General features: G+C 29.5%; 2 protein-coding genes across 5 annotated transcripts in view; one reads left to right on the top strand and one right to left on the bottom strand.

The window, feature by feature from the left end:
- Positions 1 to 606: 606 nt before the first annotated feature.
- LOC106686021 (zinc finger protein 385D) lies at positions 607 to 12,827 on the bottom strand. 4 transcript variants are annotated; one of them, XM_014429095.2, is made up of 7 exons: positions 12,660 to 12,823; positions 12,323 to 12,494; positions 10,463 to 10,552; positions 7,758 to 7,890; positions 6,452 to 6,541; positions 4,049 to 4,125; positions 607 to 2,058 (listed from the first exon to the last, which is right to left on the bottom strand). In XM_014429095.2, exons 1-7 carry the CDS (start codon positions 12,707 to 12,709, stop codon positions 1,864 to 1,866), a joined length of 807 nt encoding a protein of 268 aa, XP_014284581.1. In that variant the 5' UTR covers positions 12,710 to 12,823; the 3' UTR covers positions 607 to 1,863. The 4 variants fall into 4 exon arrangements, 3 of the variants coding, with proteins under 3 accessions (XP_014284581.1, XP_014284583.1, XP_014284582.1); XR_001343941.2 differs by having other exon boundaries at positions 1,986 to 2,058; positions 4,049 to 4,187; positions 12,660 to 12,827; XM_014429097.3 differs by lacking the exons at positions 12,323 to 12,494; positions 12,660 to 12,823 and adding an exon at positions 10,661 to 10,845.
- Positions 12,828 to 15,595: 2,768 nt separating this feature from the next.
- LOC106686020 (bifunctional peptidase and arginyl-hydroxylase JMJD5) overlaps positions 15,596 to 19,013 on the top strand; it is a 15,118-nt gene continuing 11,700 nt past the window's right edge. Inside the window, exons 1-3 of the mRNA XM_014429094.3 lie at positions 15,596 to 15,850; positions 17,455 to 17,581; positions 17,871 to 18,030. Of these exons, the coding sequence (XP_014284580.1) occupies positions 15,705 to 15,850; positions 17,455 to 17,581; positions 17,871 to 18,030 (433 nt within the window). The 5' untranslated portion in view covers positions 15,596 to 15,704. The remainder of the gene's footprint in view (positions 15,851 to 17,454; positions 17,582 to 17,870; positions 18,031 to 19,013) is intronic.

The raw sequence follows: 19,013 nt of genomic DNA, 5'->3' as shown, positions 1-19,013 counted from the left end.
TCTTAATAGTATTATTTTTAATTTTTTTGTTATATTGCTTGTTTTTTTTTTAGATTGAAATTTATGCACAAGTACATGTGTGTAATTTTACAAGCTATACAAGTTTATAATTATAACTAACAATAGGTGTTGATGGATAAAACGGTTTATGCCTTTCAACAAGAAAAAACAAACAAAATTCTTTTAATAAAAATAGTTCTATATATAAGAAGATGGTCAGGGTTGCGGTCAAAAGAGAAACAAAAATAGTTCACAACTATTTATTTGCCGACGTTTCGCCCCACTTTGCAGGGCTTCATCAGGGCTGTTCAAAGGTAAAGATTGAACAGTTGGTTCAATCATTACCTTTGAACAGCCCTGCAAAGTGAGGCGAAACGTCGTAAAATAAATAGTTGTTAACTATTTTGTTTCTCTTTTGACCGCAACCCTGACCATCTTCTTATATATCAATTTTTATGGTCAACTATATATACATATATAAAAAATAGTTCTAGTTTAAAAGCTTGTAAAAAAAATAATAAAGAGAATTTAAAAAACTATATACAAGGCTCACTGGCAAGGAAAACTGTTTTTACCAAAAAAAAAAAAAAAAAAGAACTACTCAGGTGTTCTTATGACATAGTTTATTTATACATTATATGTATGCTTATATTTAATATAAACTGAACATTCAAAAACTTTTCAATTATCTCCGTTACATAAGAAAACAAGGAGTAAATGATAATAATACTTTCATTTAGTAATTGAATATAACTTATTTTTTTTTTTTTTATAAATTCAATAATGAAATAACCTCAACAATACAATTAAGATTATAAAATATAACAAACGAATATTTTATAAAAAAAATTATTTAATGACATCTATAGAACATTTAAACACGAGATAGACAGCTAACAAAAACCCTGTCTACACTGAATATTATCCATGCACTTAATAATTAAGAAGGAATACTGACAATAATAAGAGATGACAGACTTGAACATTAAAGATCTCTTAATCAAGACAGGACTGTCAAGCTTTTAAGTTGACAATTGACATGTACTTCAAAATAAATGAACATCAAATTAAATATAATATTTACAATATCTTTCTTCGTATAAAACGAAATTAGAGTTCTTTCCATATCACAACAAAAGAGAAATTCATTATTTTATTTTTTCATCAACAACAATGAAAGCTATATAGGCAGTAAAATAACTTAAAACTTCCATGCTTAGCTCCATGATCGAACAAATATAAAAAGATCACGATGAATGACAAAATTATTTTCTTTAAATAAAATTGAACATCCATAAAAATAATAAACTTTCAAGCATATTAAAAGCAATCTTTTTTTCTAAACCTAGCAATAAATTTGTTATAATTCGTATAAACAAATTTACTTTAAAAATAATAATTTTTTATTGTTAAAGAATGGAAGCATGCTAACAGAAAATAAATTTACCACCGTGGGGCATAGACTTTGATAATAAATACAATGATTCAAAAATAATTGTAAGTATTTAATTAAAAATAACCAATTTCAACTAATTTACTAAATAATTATGTTTCTTATTTATACAGTGTCCTATAACACAGGTGTACATTTTCTAAGTCGAAATTAATAATTACTATAACTTACAGTACAAAAACATGTTCACAACGAATGATAATACAAAATGTATCCCATGAAACAATTTATTAATAGATGCATTATTTGTACCTCTATCAGCGAAGCTTTTTAAATCTTGTTTAAGACGCAAACAATAATTTAAATTATATAATAAACTACTTCAACATTTTTAAATATAAGAATTTATATTAAAACTCAAAAATTGAGTATAGTATATGAAGATATTTACATAAAACATGAGAACGTCTCTAATAAGGTCTAAACTGCCCACCAGGTACAAAATTATGAGATATTTTTGGATACGACGTGCTGCCAATGTAGCTGTTCGAAGGAGTGTACCTATTATTTCCGTTGTTTCCTCCACGTGGTCGCCATTTATAAGAAGGGTTCCTTAAGTTTGATTTACCATTCACCTTACTTATATGTTTCTTCGACGAGGTATGCTGTAATTAAAAAAAGTAATCTTTAAAAATGTTTTTTTATCTGGAAAGTTAATCATTAATTTTTTAATATTCTGAGGTGAAAAAACTTCCAATGAGAACATACTACTTTGTACTTCACTATTTTGTACGTTTCAGGATTTACTTCATACTCATGTACTATGTATCCTAAAATTCTATCAATTAATTAAATATTACCTACAATTTTTTTCTTTATATTATATGTATACAATTCATAATCTTATAATCTATATTTATCAATTTCTATTATGAAATATTGTTGTTTATATACATATAATTTTTAAAAATTTTTACTATCAAACTATATAAATTATGTCCTTCAGTAGTGATGCATTCATTCATCCCTGTAGCACAAACCAATGTACTATATTAGGCATTACCTCTATGGATATAGCAATGTGCGTATGTGCTGTTTTACCTCCTTACTGACATGTCTAACAGCGTCTTAAGGTTTTCGAAAATAAAGTATTATGCAAAATATTCGGACCGAAAAAGGATGAATTAACGGGAGAATTTAGAAGATTACACAACACTGAATTAAGGGACCGACACCCGGTAAATATAATTCAAGCTATAACATTGCGACGTGTAAGATGGGCATGTAAGGTTGTAGGGCTTAGTAACGAGCAGATCCCTAAAATGTTAATAAACACTGAACCAACGGGTAAACGTTCGAGGGGGTAGACCAAAACGTAGATGGGAGGATTGTGTCAAAACTGATTTAGTGGAATTGGGTTTGGAGGGGCATCACTGGAAGGATGTATGCAGAGAGCGTTTGGTGGTATCGGCATCGAACCTTCGGGTTCGTTAAGCCTTTATTATTATTATTATTATTGGTATGTCTATAATTAATACATTTTGCTGTTTAAGTTAAAAATCATGTTTTTTACAATTGGACAACTTTATTTCTAAATATTTTCCCTGATTTTTATTTATATGGCCAGCCTATTTATTATATACGCATAATGTGTATTTAAATTGTTTGTATATGTTTTATACTTTACTGTGTTGTTAATAGTTTTAGTTACATGAATTGCTTCTAGGATCCTCCAGCTTTTAGTGTTTTGCGTCATGTCTATTATTGTGGGATTTTTTAAGTTAAATTTATGGTTTGACGTTATGCTGTGGTTAGCCAGCGCAGTACAATTTATATTTTATAGTTTTTACAGTTTGTAATGTGTTGTTTAATCCTAGTTTTCAGTTTTTTAGATGTCTCTCCAATATATATTTTTTCACAATCTTAACAAAGACGCCTATTTATTGCATTTAACTTATCTATTTTGTCAATCATGTTAGATATTTGGTGTTGTAACTTGTTGATATAGGGTAACCCAGTTTTAATATTTGTATTAAACTTTCCATTGAAGTTTTGTTTTGTGAATTATGAAAAAACAAAACAAAAAAAACTGAGGTATAGTACAATATATGAGTCAACACTTACATTTAAACGCAAATTATGTAATTTGTTATTAATTAAATAATTTAACAAATTAGCAAGAGTTTATGGATTGACAATTGATTGAAATGTTTTAGGGATTGACAAGTGTTTCCATGTTAAGTATGGTAGAACTATTTTTTTTAAATCCTATTACACAACACATTTCTACACAGTAAAGGTTCCTAATATAAAAAAATATGTAGTAATTTTTTACTTTCCATATTCTCGTTAATTTAAAATATATACAATTAATTGATGTTTCGGAGTACTTCTCAGTCCTCCGGGCTCTCTCCAATTTTGAAACAAGTGAGCTACTTTCGAGCTGTGATATTTTTTGTTTTACAAGGTATTTTATACAATTTTTTAGATAATGTGTGTACAATTTGGTTGTATATTTTATATATATATTGTTCCATTGTTTCAATATAATTAAAAAAAACAAACTATTTTCCACTTAAAAAAAAAAAATACTGGCTATTTGAGATAACTTAATGAATAAATTTATTTAATTTATATAAAAGTAACATTTATTACCTGTTCAAGCTGTACGGCCGAATTGACGTGTATGTTACAGGTCGCACAGTAGAGCAAATTCGGAGTAGCGTCAACACCTAAAGCATGTATCAATGCTATCTATTTATCACATCATGGAATATGATGGGATAAAATAAATCTGATTGATCAACACGCACAAACATCGTATGGAGCAATCAGTCAGATTTAAAATCCACATACAGATGAAGCATTAAAATTAAATAAAAGTTTAAAAATAAAATTATCTCCAAACCAAAAATTTCTGTTTAAAAAATTAAGATATTAATTTATAAAATCTCATACAAGAAATATTACTGAAAAAAAAAAAAAAAAAAAGCATACCAGATATGTATTGATAGCTTAAAAATAAACCATTTAGGACAAGATCATCTCATAATGATGTTCCAAAGCCTAGCCAAATCAAGTTTTTAACTGTATCTGAGAGGGGTTTTGCTAAAAAAAAGATATTATGTGCAAGTAGTTATTCCAAATACAGTGTAAACTTGATAATCTGAACTGGCATAAAAAAAAAAAAAGTTACATTTTCTGAGAAAACCAGCAGGCAATAACATTATTGTTTTCAAATAAAAGTGCACATGACTAAAAAACATTTTTACACTGCTTCGATATCAAGTAATTCAACTCCTATGAAAGTATTAAAAATGTATTTGATAGAATAGAAATACATATCTATCGATTAAATTATTTTATTCTGTAAAACTAATTTAATTAATAATAAAAATATGTATGGAGGGAGGGAGAAAGAAAATATGAAAAACAGGCAACTGCGTACAACCTATAACCAACAGACATAACAAAAAATCAAGCTCCATTACCGTACAGCTCTACTCGTGTATGTAGTTGCACAAAAATAAATCCTTACGACATTGAAAAGTTTGGATCTCATGTATTATTCTATACTGCAGCTTTGAAGGCTGATCAGTCAAAGACCATAAATATCATATGCAATTCATGTAATCCATTGTTGGGAAAGAAAACATCCATGAAGTAACAACAGACAATAATGACGAAGCCAGCTAACAGATGATTTCGACATTGATTCAAAGTATAAACCCTGATGCTTCAGTGAATACAGATGTTGATGAATATTTTGAAGGCCGCAAAGAGAATGAGTTCACATTTAAAACTGATGAGGGAATGGCACGAAGTATTTTTTCTAATACCCTTTTCTAATTGTAATCCAAACACCCCCCTTTCCCTTCAGCCAATCAGTTTGGTTTACTAATATTACACTGGGTAAAGTTATTTACCACAAAGACTACCAACTACTGGATAACTCGTAGTTCATATTATTTCCTAGGAATAAAAATGCAGGAGTCCTAATTTTTGTTTCTTTAGCATATTTAATTACTGTATAAATATTATTTGTGGGGTTAGTTCAAAAACCCAATAGAATTGTTTATTTTCTGTCCTTATATAATTTCATTTATCCATAAAAATAAAAAGTTTGGATTAAAGGACATAAATGTTCATATTTTAAATATGTCTTACTTATAAACCAATACAGAATACCACAGAGGTGATGAATATCTTTTAACCATTGAAGGTCGCAATTTAAGTTAGACAGTAATAAAGGAGGCCATACTAATTTTTAGTCCATAATTAATTAATTAACTACATCAACAAATAATTGCAATATAACAGCAAATAAAGTTGTTAAATATTTGTTGTTCCTTTTTTATTGTAACCCCATCTCCTTCATATTCAGAAAAACACGGACCAATCATTAATATATATAATAGAAATTTTCTATATTTCAATACTGAAATTTGTATTTGTTTAAACATATATTGATGCTTTTTGAAATTTGAAAAATGATGGGTTTTGTACAAAGATTTACAACTAATGCATTTTGCATCAGTTAAACGTGTAATATCACATTAGATTTAAATACAAAAAAAAGCTACTTGCACACAATATCTTCTATAAGCATAATAAAATAGACATCATACACAGATGATATTTTCTCAAATTAATAAAGAAAATAAGTAGTAATAAAAAAAAAATTATAAATATCAAATGGATTACAATTTTACTGAATATCAAAACCAAATAATAACTTTGATTATCAAAGATAATCATTCTATAGTAGAGGTTTTAAAGTATAATACATCTAAAATGAGTTGGCCTGTAGGGATAGGGACTCATGCATCCCCCCTTCAAGTTCCTCCTCCCCTACTCACCATAACCAACCTAGTGAAGTCCAGTTGACTGAGGTGGACTGAGTGGAGAGAAGACAGAAGAGTGGGGGGGGGGATCGATGGGAGATTGTTTACCACCGCGCACCCTTCCCCCTCCTTTACCCACAGGCGAACTCATCTTAAATGTACTATACTTATTATTCTAGAAAGCTATTGCATTCAGAAAATGAAGATGACTTACGTGGCTTTGCCGGGTCACGAGTGCTGTTTATTTGTGTATTGCTGTTAGCAATAGGTTCGTGAGATTGTGCTTTGTTCTTGTGTTTTTGACCTAAAATATAAAATGTTCTGTAATAAAAAAATCAATTTTAACATGAAAAAATTAGTTTATTAAAAATTAAATATCAGAGGCTTACAAGTGAAACACATTAAATCAAAAATTTTATGTTGTCACATTATTATTTATGTTATCAGACATAGGAATGTATTGGCTATAGTGACAAATATTTCCATACCTGTGATTCAAAGTTTTAGAAATGAATTTTTTAAAGGATATAGAAATCATAGTTATAACATACAAGGTTTGGTTTTATCGATAGCATTCCAGGAACTGAAAAAAAGGCCAAGCTAACAAGAGCCCTAATATTTTAAAGAACGTTTCTTTTATTTTAAACCAAAGTTTTGAAGGAGGAGGGGATTAATTTTCATTCAGTGAAATTGATTACTGTCAAGTTATTGAGAAATTGGTGTGCTATAACGAAAATGGTTTGAAATAAAGAAAAGCCACAATATTCCTCTTTTCTCCTCCTCAAAAATTTCTTGAGATTTATTTCAAGTAGTATTAGTCAGACTTCTGAAAAAAACATTTCTCAAGATATGGTGGCAGAGATTGATGGTACAAAATTGCTACTTTACACTTGCATTATTCCGGTTTTTTTTTCATGCCGTTTTTCAATTTCAGGCGCTTTTTAAATATTGATCTATTTAACTATCTTAAAGTCTCCTCTTCCCGTTTTAAGAAAATATTTCAAAAGTGATATAGGACCGTCGGTCTTAGCGGGGTGGGTCCGGTGGGGAAGGACTGCATTTTTTTTTGTTACAATCTCCTCTTGTGAGATTTCGACATGTTGTATATCGACCAACCTACTCGCTATAATTGTCTCTTTGAAAAGTTAGATACCTGGCTCTCTCTCTATACTGAATATTAAGGAGTTATGAGTTAAATATTTTATTAGTTAGTCAGTCGTGTTTACTTAAAACGGGAACAGCAGACTTAAGTTTAATCGAACAATATTTAAAAAGCCCCTAAAATGGAACGACTCTCCGGGGTAGCATGACCTCTCATCCCGGCAACCCAGCCCACTAAAAACCACAGGGAGCGACGGCTTACAAATCCTTTCTCGACAGATACCCATCTGCCTACTACATACTCTAATCCATGGCTATCTGTTGTAGAGAAATTTCACTTCTCTATTAAGACAATCATACCACTGTAGTTCTAAAAAAAACTTAATATTAAATAAAAAAATTATGAACAATCCAATTACCTTCAATATGTGCTGCAATCTGACTGACTGCATTCAATGTAGCACAACATAAAGTGCAAGAGAAAGTGTTTGAATCTTCATTATGACGAATATAAGGGAGTTTCAGATACTGGGTCATCTCCTGCTCCTTTAGCTAAAAAGAGAAAAAAAATATATTAACCAACAAAATAAACAACAAATATAAACAAAGGAGGGCCTATTCTAGCTTTCATGAAATTAAAGATGGAAAGGAGAAATATGAACTTAATCTTATTCTAATAAATCTTAATCTTCTTTGTACTGGTTACTAGTATGGAAACTAGTCCGGCAAATGGACTTAGTGGTGCTTTTTTCCAACCCCTGGTAATTAGTTTGAAGTTGCTACCATGTATTAACCAAGGTAGGAGATTCAAGATTCATTTGACCGCTGAGAAATAATTATTAACTGCCCCTGGTGGGAATCGAAACCATAACATTCCGAACCGAGCACTATGGGACCCATGCCCCAAAATGCACAGATATTGTATCCCTAAAAATTCTTATATACTTGTTAATTATTGAATAAAATAGATTTACAGTGAAAAAAAAAATTCCTAAACACTATCTTCAAGGCTCCTGGACACTCTGTATTTGCAGTTATCTCTAAACATTCAGAATAAAAATAAAAAAAATCAAATTAAACATCCGATTGGATTAAAATCTAATCTCAATTTATAGACTAATAAAAGATAATTCAAAACTAAAAAATAATAAATTTAAGCAATCTCGATTAATATATTAATAATAAATAGAAATGTATCGAAGTATTAACAATTATTAATATTATAAAAATCTTTACCATATGTCTTATCAAACCTGTGCCAGGTTTGTCAACAAAGGGCACTTCGCAGGTGGCTAAGGGAAGGGGCACAGGTGAAAAGGTCCTTGCTGAACAAATCTATTAAAAATAGGTATTGCCTGCTGGCTTTGTTGGAAGGCAGGTCAATTATTAACAACACAGGCACCAAACACTTTTCTAACTGTACCACCCCTTGTAACATATTTTTCTTGGGATAGCCAATGGGAAATAAAGTTACGAAAAGGTAACACCTCTACGAACAAGAGGGGGATCTGGCCAGGGGAGAAAAGCAAAGGCAGAAGCAGGAGAGGTAAGAAGACCCAAGAGAGGGCAAGAAGCACAATGACCAGACGAAGTCCTAAGAACGGCTATGAGACCTGGGCACCAGCTGTTATGAACAAGATGTCACTCACGTTACTAAGCACCACGGCATGAATCAACCAACTCAGCACGCATTTGGATATATATATATTAGGTAATAATGTAATAATCATATTTTATGGCAAACCATTTATCTAGATCAATTCAATAATTTTAATAACATCATTTATCAATCATTGTAAATAAATACTTCGTTCAGATATTTAATTGATAAACTAGTAAACACACAAAAAGCCTTTGGAAAAGAATCCAATTATAATAATAGTTTTACAGGGCTCAATATAAATTAATTAATTAACTTATTTTGGATAATTGCCTTCAGCAATTATCTTGGCATTCCAATAAATCTCAAGAGAGATACTTAGCAAAATATTTATAAATAACTTAAATTGACTACGTAATTCACAATTTTTACCAATTTTGATAATGGAAATTTGACTTTTTAATAAAATTTAAAAAAATTATCAGACTTTTAAATTTCATTTTCCTGAAAATTACTTAATAGTAACATTTTTACATACAGGCGATAATAAATCAATCTGATGAATAAATTTATACTTTAAGCTTCTTTTATTTTATGTATATATACCTACCTACTAATAAATGTTATTTTAAATAAGAAAGATAACAAAGAGGCCCTGGATGGACGAGTGTGTTTAACTACAAACCTAGCATTTCCATGTCAAAATTCAAAAGTGGTGCCGGTTCGAATCCAGCCTGGGCAGATTGACTTTTATATCATGGCAGACCCTCAGAATAAATCCTGACTCCCACTCTGGAGAGAAAAGTTTGGTAACATGTAAGATAACCCATCCTTCTTGCCCTGATTTGGAGAACATAAAGATGTCAAATCCCAATAAAGAAAAGGATAACTGACTAAATTTTAACATGTATATGTATTTACAGTAACTTTTTATTGACATCTAATCACTTAAACATACAATTGTTTTTTAAAGGCCTCAGATGCAGGTCAAAATGTTAGTACAAATAAATAACTTTTGTTTATTAGCGTATCTTTGCTGACCGCACCCTAATCACCTTCTACTCATATCAATATACAGTGAATTATTAACACCTCATTTGTTTTTCAAATTTAAAACATCTATTTGAAAATCCAAATTTAAATTTTAAAAATGACATATATTTATGTGTATTCAAACATTTACATTTATTTTATTTTTTCAGAATTTTGAAAATCTAAACATAAATTAAATAAAATCTAAACATTAAATATTTGAAATAATTATTTAACATATAAGTAGTAGTAATAGTTGGTAACAATACTGCAACAAATAATTTGTGTATCTTACAATTTATTTATGAAAACTGAAGCAAGATATTAATGTTAAGAACTAATGACGAATTTCCAAACTTTCACAAAATTTACTGTAAATGCCTTATTTATTTATTTTTCTGATTGGTTAATTAATTCACTAGATCATAAAATCATGTTTTACCATTGAAAGTTAAAAAATTGCTACAATAATTAAAAATAAAAAAAACTTACCTTTTTCGAATGCTTCGATCCACTTAAGTGACTTTTGTAAGCGGCATTACCGTTACAATCCACCTTGCATACGTCACATCTGATGTATTCCTAAAAACAAAAAACTCCATAAATGTTGAATCCTAAATTAAAAACATTCAAATAAGTGACCTGAAAATAAACCTATTTCTTATTTCGATTTAAATTCACCTGATTTACCAGATTGACTTGAACAGCTTTGTCATTAAGAAAATGGTAAGAACAAAACTCAAGCGGTGACATCGGCAAAGCACCAGCAAGCTGGAGATTCGCATATTTTATAAGATAATCATTCATGTCACTGGCTGAGTATACTTTCATTGCAAGATAAAGCCTTCAAATGAATTACAAATAGACTGTAACACATTCGGGATTAATTTAAACCTCTCAATACCAAAGGTCAAGGGAACTTGGCACAAAATATAAAAAAAAAATTAGGTCTATTTAATTTTTATCTCATAAATTTAAACATATAAAATACATTAGAATTTCAAAAAATAATATTAATAAATAGAATATATATAGAAACCATTGAAATAAATATAAAAATATTTATAAGATGTCAATAAATTTAGAGAACATTCAAGAGCAAAAATGACTAGATTATCAACTTAATATTGATTAATAAAAAAAAATATGAAAAGTGATAAATCAGCAAACATTTTGTATAATACAGTATACAAATTTTAAATCAATGGTTGTGGGTTGTTTACTAAAACTGCTTTTTGGTAGAGATCCAACTTTCTTTAATTATTTGATAAATATCTCTACACAATAATTCTCCCAAGTCAAATTGAATAAATAATACTTGGAAATGTTTATTTTATGAATTATACAGTTTATTTTAGTGAATAATCTAGATCGAAATTATAATCACAAGATTTAATTTATAAATAAGAATGGAACAACAGCATTATTATAACAGTAAATTTTAAATGAGTGGAACACTTTCTCATAACTCTAATCATTACTGGAACAAAAAGACTCAGAAGCATTTTTGTTAACTTTGATCAATAACCTTAGGAAGAAAAATTATCTATATCCTTGCACAATTAAAGTAAACCTTATTCAGCTTAAACAAACCCAATTTTCCAAAATTGATATTAAACGAAACCCAGCATCCATTCTAAGCAGCTTAGAGCACTTATGGAGATATTTGGAATCGATTATGGTTATTAGCTGACTCCGTACAACTAGTGAAGAGCTAAATCAATCAGCTCTTCTGAGTCATCAACAACGAGCTATTTAAGAAGTAAACAAAGAGAACTGGTGGAGAAGGAGAGTAAGTACTATTAATGAAATCAATTAAAAAAACAGAAAAACATAAAAATACGTAATGTTGGTTTAGAAATATCAACAAAGATTAATTTGATAAAGCTTACAATTTATAAAAGAAATATTTATAGAACGATGGTTTATTGAGAGTATAAAAAACATCAGCTGCTGATACAAAGTTCAAAAACTTTACAACAACAAACAATTATTAATCCTAATCTGCCACTTGTATACTTGTTCGGGAACATTAGCCGAAAAGATTACTTAGATTAATAAAGTTAATACTCCATTTATTAAAATATAAACATGATTAACATCACAGTTAAAAGCTTCATTGTAAAAAGGCCGCTATAAAATCCAACTACACTAATAAAAGCTATACAAGGCTCTATATTGATTTCCTAGATAATAATCTAATAGGATTTTCAACTTTAAAAGTTATCGCCGCTGGAGCTTATTTTGTAAGCAGTATCAAAGAATTCAAAGAGAGCAGATAAATCTAGCCTCAAAGTTGTTTACATAAAAGTTCATTAGCTAACATGATTACCAATAAAACAAAAGTCTTACAGGATTGTTCTTTGTTGGGAGAGTTCCACAAATATTGTCGAGAACAGCTCTTTGAATAGGATCCTTAATTGAGCTAGTATCATTGATAAATGCACCACTTGGAGGTTGAAGTTCACCTGAAGCACCAATTGGAGTGGCAAGCAATCCATTCGTGGTGTTTAACTGGTCAGGACTGAAAAAAATTAATTTGTTTGGTTTAGTTTAAGAATTAACAGTATTAAACAAACTTGTATTAACAGTATTTAGTCAAAAGTTCTTGATAAGTATCACTGCAATTTGTCAGTTTATAAGCGAAAAACTGAATGAAGTGTCAATATACAAATTATAAACTGCTTACCAGCCAATAATAGTGGCTACAGTTGGATATGATGAGTTATTTTTACTCATTGTTCCAAATTATCACTTTACAATCACCAGTAATGAAAACAATATTACATCCACTTATACAAGATGCCGGAAAGCCGAAAATGGCGACAGTGAACTTTGAAACATCGATTCAAAGTGAATTTATAGATTTAGGGCTCACAAGAGGAACACATGATGGCTACCCATATTCTCACTATAGTTGGATCAGGCCCTTTATTCAGAAAAATCGGTTCAAACTTTTATTAGATTAGTTTCCTAATGGTTACCGAAAGTTGAAGGACGACATCGACATTGAGAAAAATTTAATGTGGCTTAAAAAACCACGATAAGTTCAAATTAAGCCCCAGGGAGCTGAACTGGACAAAACGCAAATTTTACTAATCAACGTAATATTAATAACTCTTTGATTTAAAACCTCATTTAAAGAAACATTAACGATAATGAGGTATTATTTAGCCTTTTTGTTAATTACATGACATTTAAGTTCCATTCATTGGCGAATCCAGGTGGAACGCGTAGGGGGCACGCACCCTTACCTGGGGGTTGAAATTTTCTTTTCTTGAAAACTATTTTCTTTTTAAAGTACAAAAAGTGCTTGTATTTTATGTAAATGATTGAAAAATAAATTGAAGCTAGATTAAAGTATATTAATCTATCCACATCAGTATTGGAATATTTTAATCAAAAGATTGATAGTTGATCGTATGTAACTGATTGTGGGAAAATTGTCCGGGTGTCGGTGAAGAAAGATACAAAAGTGTTAGAAAAACTATTTACTAGGAACTTACGTTTCGCTCCAATTTGTAATGCTTCATTAAGACTGAATCCTAGTAGTTTTAGAAATTACTATTCTGAAATTACCAGGATTCAGCCCTGCAAAGTGGAGGAAAACGTTGGTTACTAATAAATAGTTTTGCTGCTCTGTTTGTACTTCTCTAGAGGAACGATCTTCATATAATAAATTATCTACATTAATAGTTCCCAACCAGTAGCCCACTTGAGGTCTGCAAGAACCTTAGAGAAGGATGGGTAACACATTTTATTGTGAGGATTTATCGTTAGAACTATATCATTAATTTTCTTCCTTGATTTTTGGGTGCTAACTAAAAGGTTGTATCAGATGTATGTACAATAAAACTGATTCAAAATGCACTTTTAAGCCACCTAATTTTCAAGAGAATGTTGACAATTGACACAACTAATATGGCCACACGCTTAGAGTGTTACTCCAATTTTTTTCGCAAAAATTGACTTACCGAAATCCTACTTCATAGTTTCAATTTTACAATTTTTTTTACTATTGTCTGTAAAAAGCTCTAACCATTCAGATTAAAATAATTTTGATATCAATGCGAAATTAAACAGAAATAGTCTCGAAGGTTATAAATGCGGATTTTCCCGCAATAGTTCAATAGCATCCCCTAAAGCGCTTTTAAGTTTGTTTATCTGAAATAATTAACCATTGTTAGCAGTGATTAAAAATGAATAAGTATAATTATGAAAGAATTTGATAACCCAGTAAAGTATAAATATGTTTCCAGATTGTAAAAGAGTAATTGTGGGATATTCGGGTATTTTGGGTTAAATGGATTTATGTTATATATAGGTGTGCTAGTGCAGTGTCGCACTAGTCCTTCAACTTGTTTTTTAAGTTAATCATTAGATACTTTTCTATTACTAACTAGTATTATTTTTCCTTAGATATTGAATTTTAGAACATAGGCGTACCTAGACCATTTGGGATCGGGTAAAATGGGTATTTTCAAGGCGCTAAGCGGGTATTTTTCGGTAAGGTGAATCAGCAAGCACTGGTTAAGATGATGTTCCACGATTACAGTGATACAATAAAAGTGGTAGTGACAGCTGTCGCAGTAACTAGCATCCTGTAAATTAACATTTGCTGTCGTGCTGTCTACTATCTGCACATGCGCGACAAACTAGCATGACAGATATTTGTCATGCTGAACCTCGGCTTTAAAGATTTTAGAAGTCATACAAGGTAATAGGGTGTGACAAACAAATACTTAGATAAACGTTTTCGTGTTTCCATGTTTTTTTTTAAGGGAAATTGTCAATTTTACTTTCACTTAGCTATAGTATATAAAATACATAGTAAAGGAAGTTTTGTGATCACTAACTTTCTGCAGGTCTGCTTTAACGGAAATTTGTTACCCTGGAGTTGCAATTTTTATGCAAGTGACAGTTTTCACTTGTGTAACACTAGCACCGTCTCACATGTTCTCTCTAATTTTGGATACATGTAAACGCTTCATCGGTAAACTTTACTAGTACACATAATGAACTCCTTGCATGAAAATTCCTCGTTATTGATTTTTTTAAAAGCAATTTTAGAGTCACTCAAGAGTTTTTCGAGTAACCTTCCAATTAAAATATTTTTATTTTGGCCGTAATTGACATATGGTATAGTCAGATATATGTGTTCAGCCAATTCTTACGCAAAAAGGTAGAAAATACGTATAAAATTGTGTAATTAAATATTGTAACAACTCTTATGTGAATAAGGTTATTGTATTACCTTTTATTATTGTACAGTATTCTGTGGCATCTTGTTCTAGCCTGTAAACTTACTTATAATTTATGTTTATCATTAAATCATTTTTTCACTTTTATCAGGAAAGAAGAATTTCCTCTCCAATGAAGTGTGCTTTGTATTGGGAATGTTGTTGAATTAACCAGATCAACTATCAGGTACTCTCCCTTACAAATTTAAATATTAATTAAAATAAACTCGTCTTCTCTTTTCTCGTCATAGATTTCTATCCATTGCGGCGGCATTCTATCGATTGATGGATTCCACGGATGGAATAGTGTTGATTTTAGAAACTTATCAATTTTATTTCCTACTTCTTTGGAAAGGTTATAGTAATCAGAGTTCATAACCTGCTGTACTAATAGATAAATAAGTAAACATAGATTGGTGACAACTTTGATATAAGTTTTATATTCCTTTTAAAGATCATAGTTGTTATTAATATTTGGCTATGTACCATTTGTAATGGATCAAAGGGAAAGTTTAGAAAGCATATTCATTTCTCTGAAGAAATATCTATCTGAAGATGGTCTTGTTCAAATGTCTGATGTGGATCAAAGTATAATTTATAAACTGAATGTATCTCATAAAAATATCATCAATAATAACAGGTTTTGATGATTATATATGCACATTTATTATAAATACTTGTTCACTATTTTATTAATTTTCTTTTGATCTTATATTTTTTTATTGATATTGATATTTTTATCTGCGTTTAGCAGCCCAGTTAGAGAATTGACCACTTTTTGAGTTTAGTTGATTGTTTTGTGATCCGTTGGTAGCTCAATTGGTTGAGGTGCAGGTCTTTGCCACCTATGAACTTTAGTGGCACCAGTTTGAATCCGGCCTGGGATGTTGACTTTTTCATTGATTGGCTGTCCTACAAAATGAAAAACTTGACCCTACACCATAGTTAGAATAAGTTGGTCACCTGTAGATCCCCCCTCTCCCTATGTCAGAAATGACCAGAAAGAGGGTCATAAAAATAAAAAAAGTTGATTTTTTGCTGGTAGTAAATGGTTGAATACAAATTATAACCCTTTCCTGTTATATCAATTAGCAGAATTTAAAATTTGTCTTTGCAGACTTAAGGTTCTAATTTTCTGGAGGTCGTTAATTGTCATGAAAGAATCAAATTCATTAAAATATAATAGACTCCTTTTTATTTTCTTTTACTAGATCCATTTATAAGTATACCTCTACTTGCTTAGCAATGACCTAGTAACTTAAAACACTCACTGTATACTTTATCAACTGTACACCACATGAATTATATATTTATATCCTATGTTTGTGTATACTTAGCAAGTAATTCAAGATCTTGTGCTACAAATAATATGTGTTATCATATATTTGAAAAGAAAAAACTGAATTTAAATTGATAAAATAAATAAATAATAAAGAAATTTCAATTTATTATTTAGGTATTTTTGTTTTACAATACACCTTAGTTCCTGATAATATTGCTAGATTTATTTATATGAATGAAACTAAATTAGTGAACACAAATTTTTATGAATTATTTAGTCTATGGTGGAGAGAGTTTAAAAGAAGAAAGAATTAAAAAAAGTAATACTAAAATTACACTAAATAAAGCTAAATTTATAAAATTTTATGAAAATTAATAAAAATCATTGTATTAAAGAGAAAATAAGATAATAATTCCAATTTTCTTAGCTACCTTTGTTTTAGAGTAAACCTAATTCCTTTTTATGTTGCTGCTAATCATATACATAAAAAGGACAAAATATTGGTGAATTCAAATTTGTATGACATATTGGGCCTAAAATAAAAAGCAAGACAAAAATAACACAAATAAGAAAGTAAGATAACTTGTTTGAATAATAATGCAGTTGATTTTTGCTTCGTTTACTTTTCCATAGTCATTCCTAGTTAAGAAGCTTGGTGGGAATTAGGTTCGCAGAGTGCCTCATTCTGAATGTTTTAGGTTTAATTACTACCTGAATCACAAAAGTTCAAAAAACAATGAAATATGTTAACAAACAAAATGATTAAGTCTGTTTACATTTCATTCCATAGAATTCTTGAAGTTAATTATTAGCTCATTTAAAATCAAAAAGAATTTAACTTTTTAAATTAGTGGTAGATAGGTGGGAGGCTGAGGTAGGATCTTACATTGCTTCTGTATTTTATTATTATTTTATATTTTATTTTGATGAATGTATGTAAACTATATTCATCTGTTTTTTAGGAGTCCTCATGTGCTTAAAGACATTCAGGCTGTCCTAGATGTAGTTTGGGAAGATCTGAATACAGGACATTGGAGCACTGTTTCAGAAAAACACCGAAAAATATATGCACTAGGAAGCTTATTTAAAGTGAGAAAATATAGTATTAAATAAATTGATTTGTGTTATCCATTGATAAAAATATTTGATTAACAAAAATTGTAGTGGTTTTTTTTTTTAATGGTTCATAGTGAGCACTTTTAATGACTATAAAACAGACTGGTTCTGATATCAAATATTAATTTTATCCATTACTTTCTTGAATATAAAAACTTTATTTAATATTTGCCATGCTATGAGATAGTGTTATGTAAATATTATTTTTTGTATATTTATTTATTTTAAGTAATTAAATCATTATTAATTTCTAAATTTAAAGGTTATTCGAATCATTCAAGAACTATTGAATGAAAATATCCACTTAAATGAACACCTGAAGGAAGCAATAAAGGCTGCCGATATGGGACTGCTCATGGGAACAGGATATCATCAAGAGTTGTCTAATGCAGCTCGGATGTTAAGTAATCTGGTCTTAAATGGTTAGTTGGTAAACTGTTTTTTTGGTTTATATATTTTTTGACTATTAAGAATATTAATATTTTTTTATGTTACATCCTTGCTTTATGGTAATTTTATTATATATAATTACATTATATATGATATATAGTGTATATTATTTAAAGTAATGATAAGTATTGAGCCCAACAAATGGTGTGACTTATAAATCTTTTATTATCTTAAATTCTGTAATTTCCTGTGTTCCATGAGTTCTTTAGTTTTTTAATTATTGGAGAAGTTTGTCGGGGGGTGCGGTCACCAAAGAATAACATTAATAAACAAAACCATATTTATTTATTAGCACATCAAACACAATAAATAAATATGGTTTTGTTTATTTATGTTGTTCTTTGCTGACCACACCCCCCCGACATACTTCTCCAATCATTAATCTACGGTCAACTATCTACACCTCTTTAGGTTTTTATTTCTTTATATCATCACTTACCTGTATATGGAATATATAGTATGGGGAAGTATTGGGGTTGTGCAAAATTTTTAAATCGTGTTTTTGATGAAAATACTCATTGTGAAGTTTCCTGAGTCCAAATAACCAAATCTTCAAAAATGGTCAAGTGTGTATGAATAGCCTAGCTCAAAAACAAAATGTTGTACGAAACTGAGACTAAGATGGATATGTGCCTGTGATGTTAAAGCAACTTTTTAGATACAATTCACTGGCTAGATGTGCTACTTCATAGAATCGTTTTTCACATTTTTTTTTATTTTCTCAAATATAGCTCCAACAATTTTTATCAAACACAGTATATAAATGTACAATACATTATTGTATTTATATTGTAATATGCTCTTTTTTAGTGAATAGTATATTTTGATGTTTAAAGGGTTTTGATATGTTTTATTTTATGTATAATTTTAATATTGCTATTTGTTTATCCAAAAAGCAAACTAACCAAGTTTCATTGTTATAATAACTTCGTGATACAAAACCAAGATGGCGGTA

The sequence above is a fragment of the Halyomorpha halys genome, unplaced genomic scaffold (assembly GCF_000696795.3).
Source record: "Halyomorpha halys isolate HHAL.00 unplaced genomic scaffold, Hhal_1.1 Scaffold765.1, whole genome shotgun sequence".
NCBI classification, from domain to species: Eukaryota; Metazoa; Arthropoda; class Insecta; order Hemiptera; family Pentatomidae; genus Halyomorpha; species Halyomorpha halys.
Note: the sequence above shows the minus strand (reverse complement) of the source record. Positions and strands in the feature narration are given on the sequence as shown.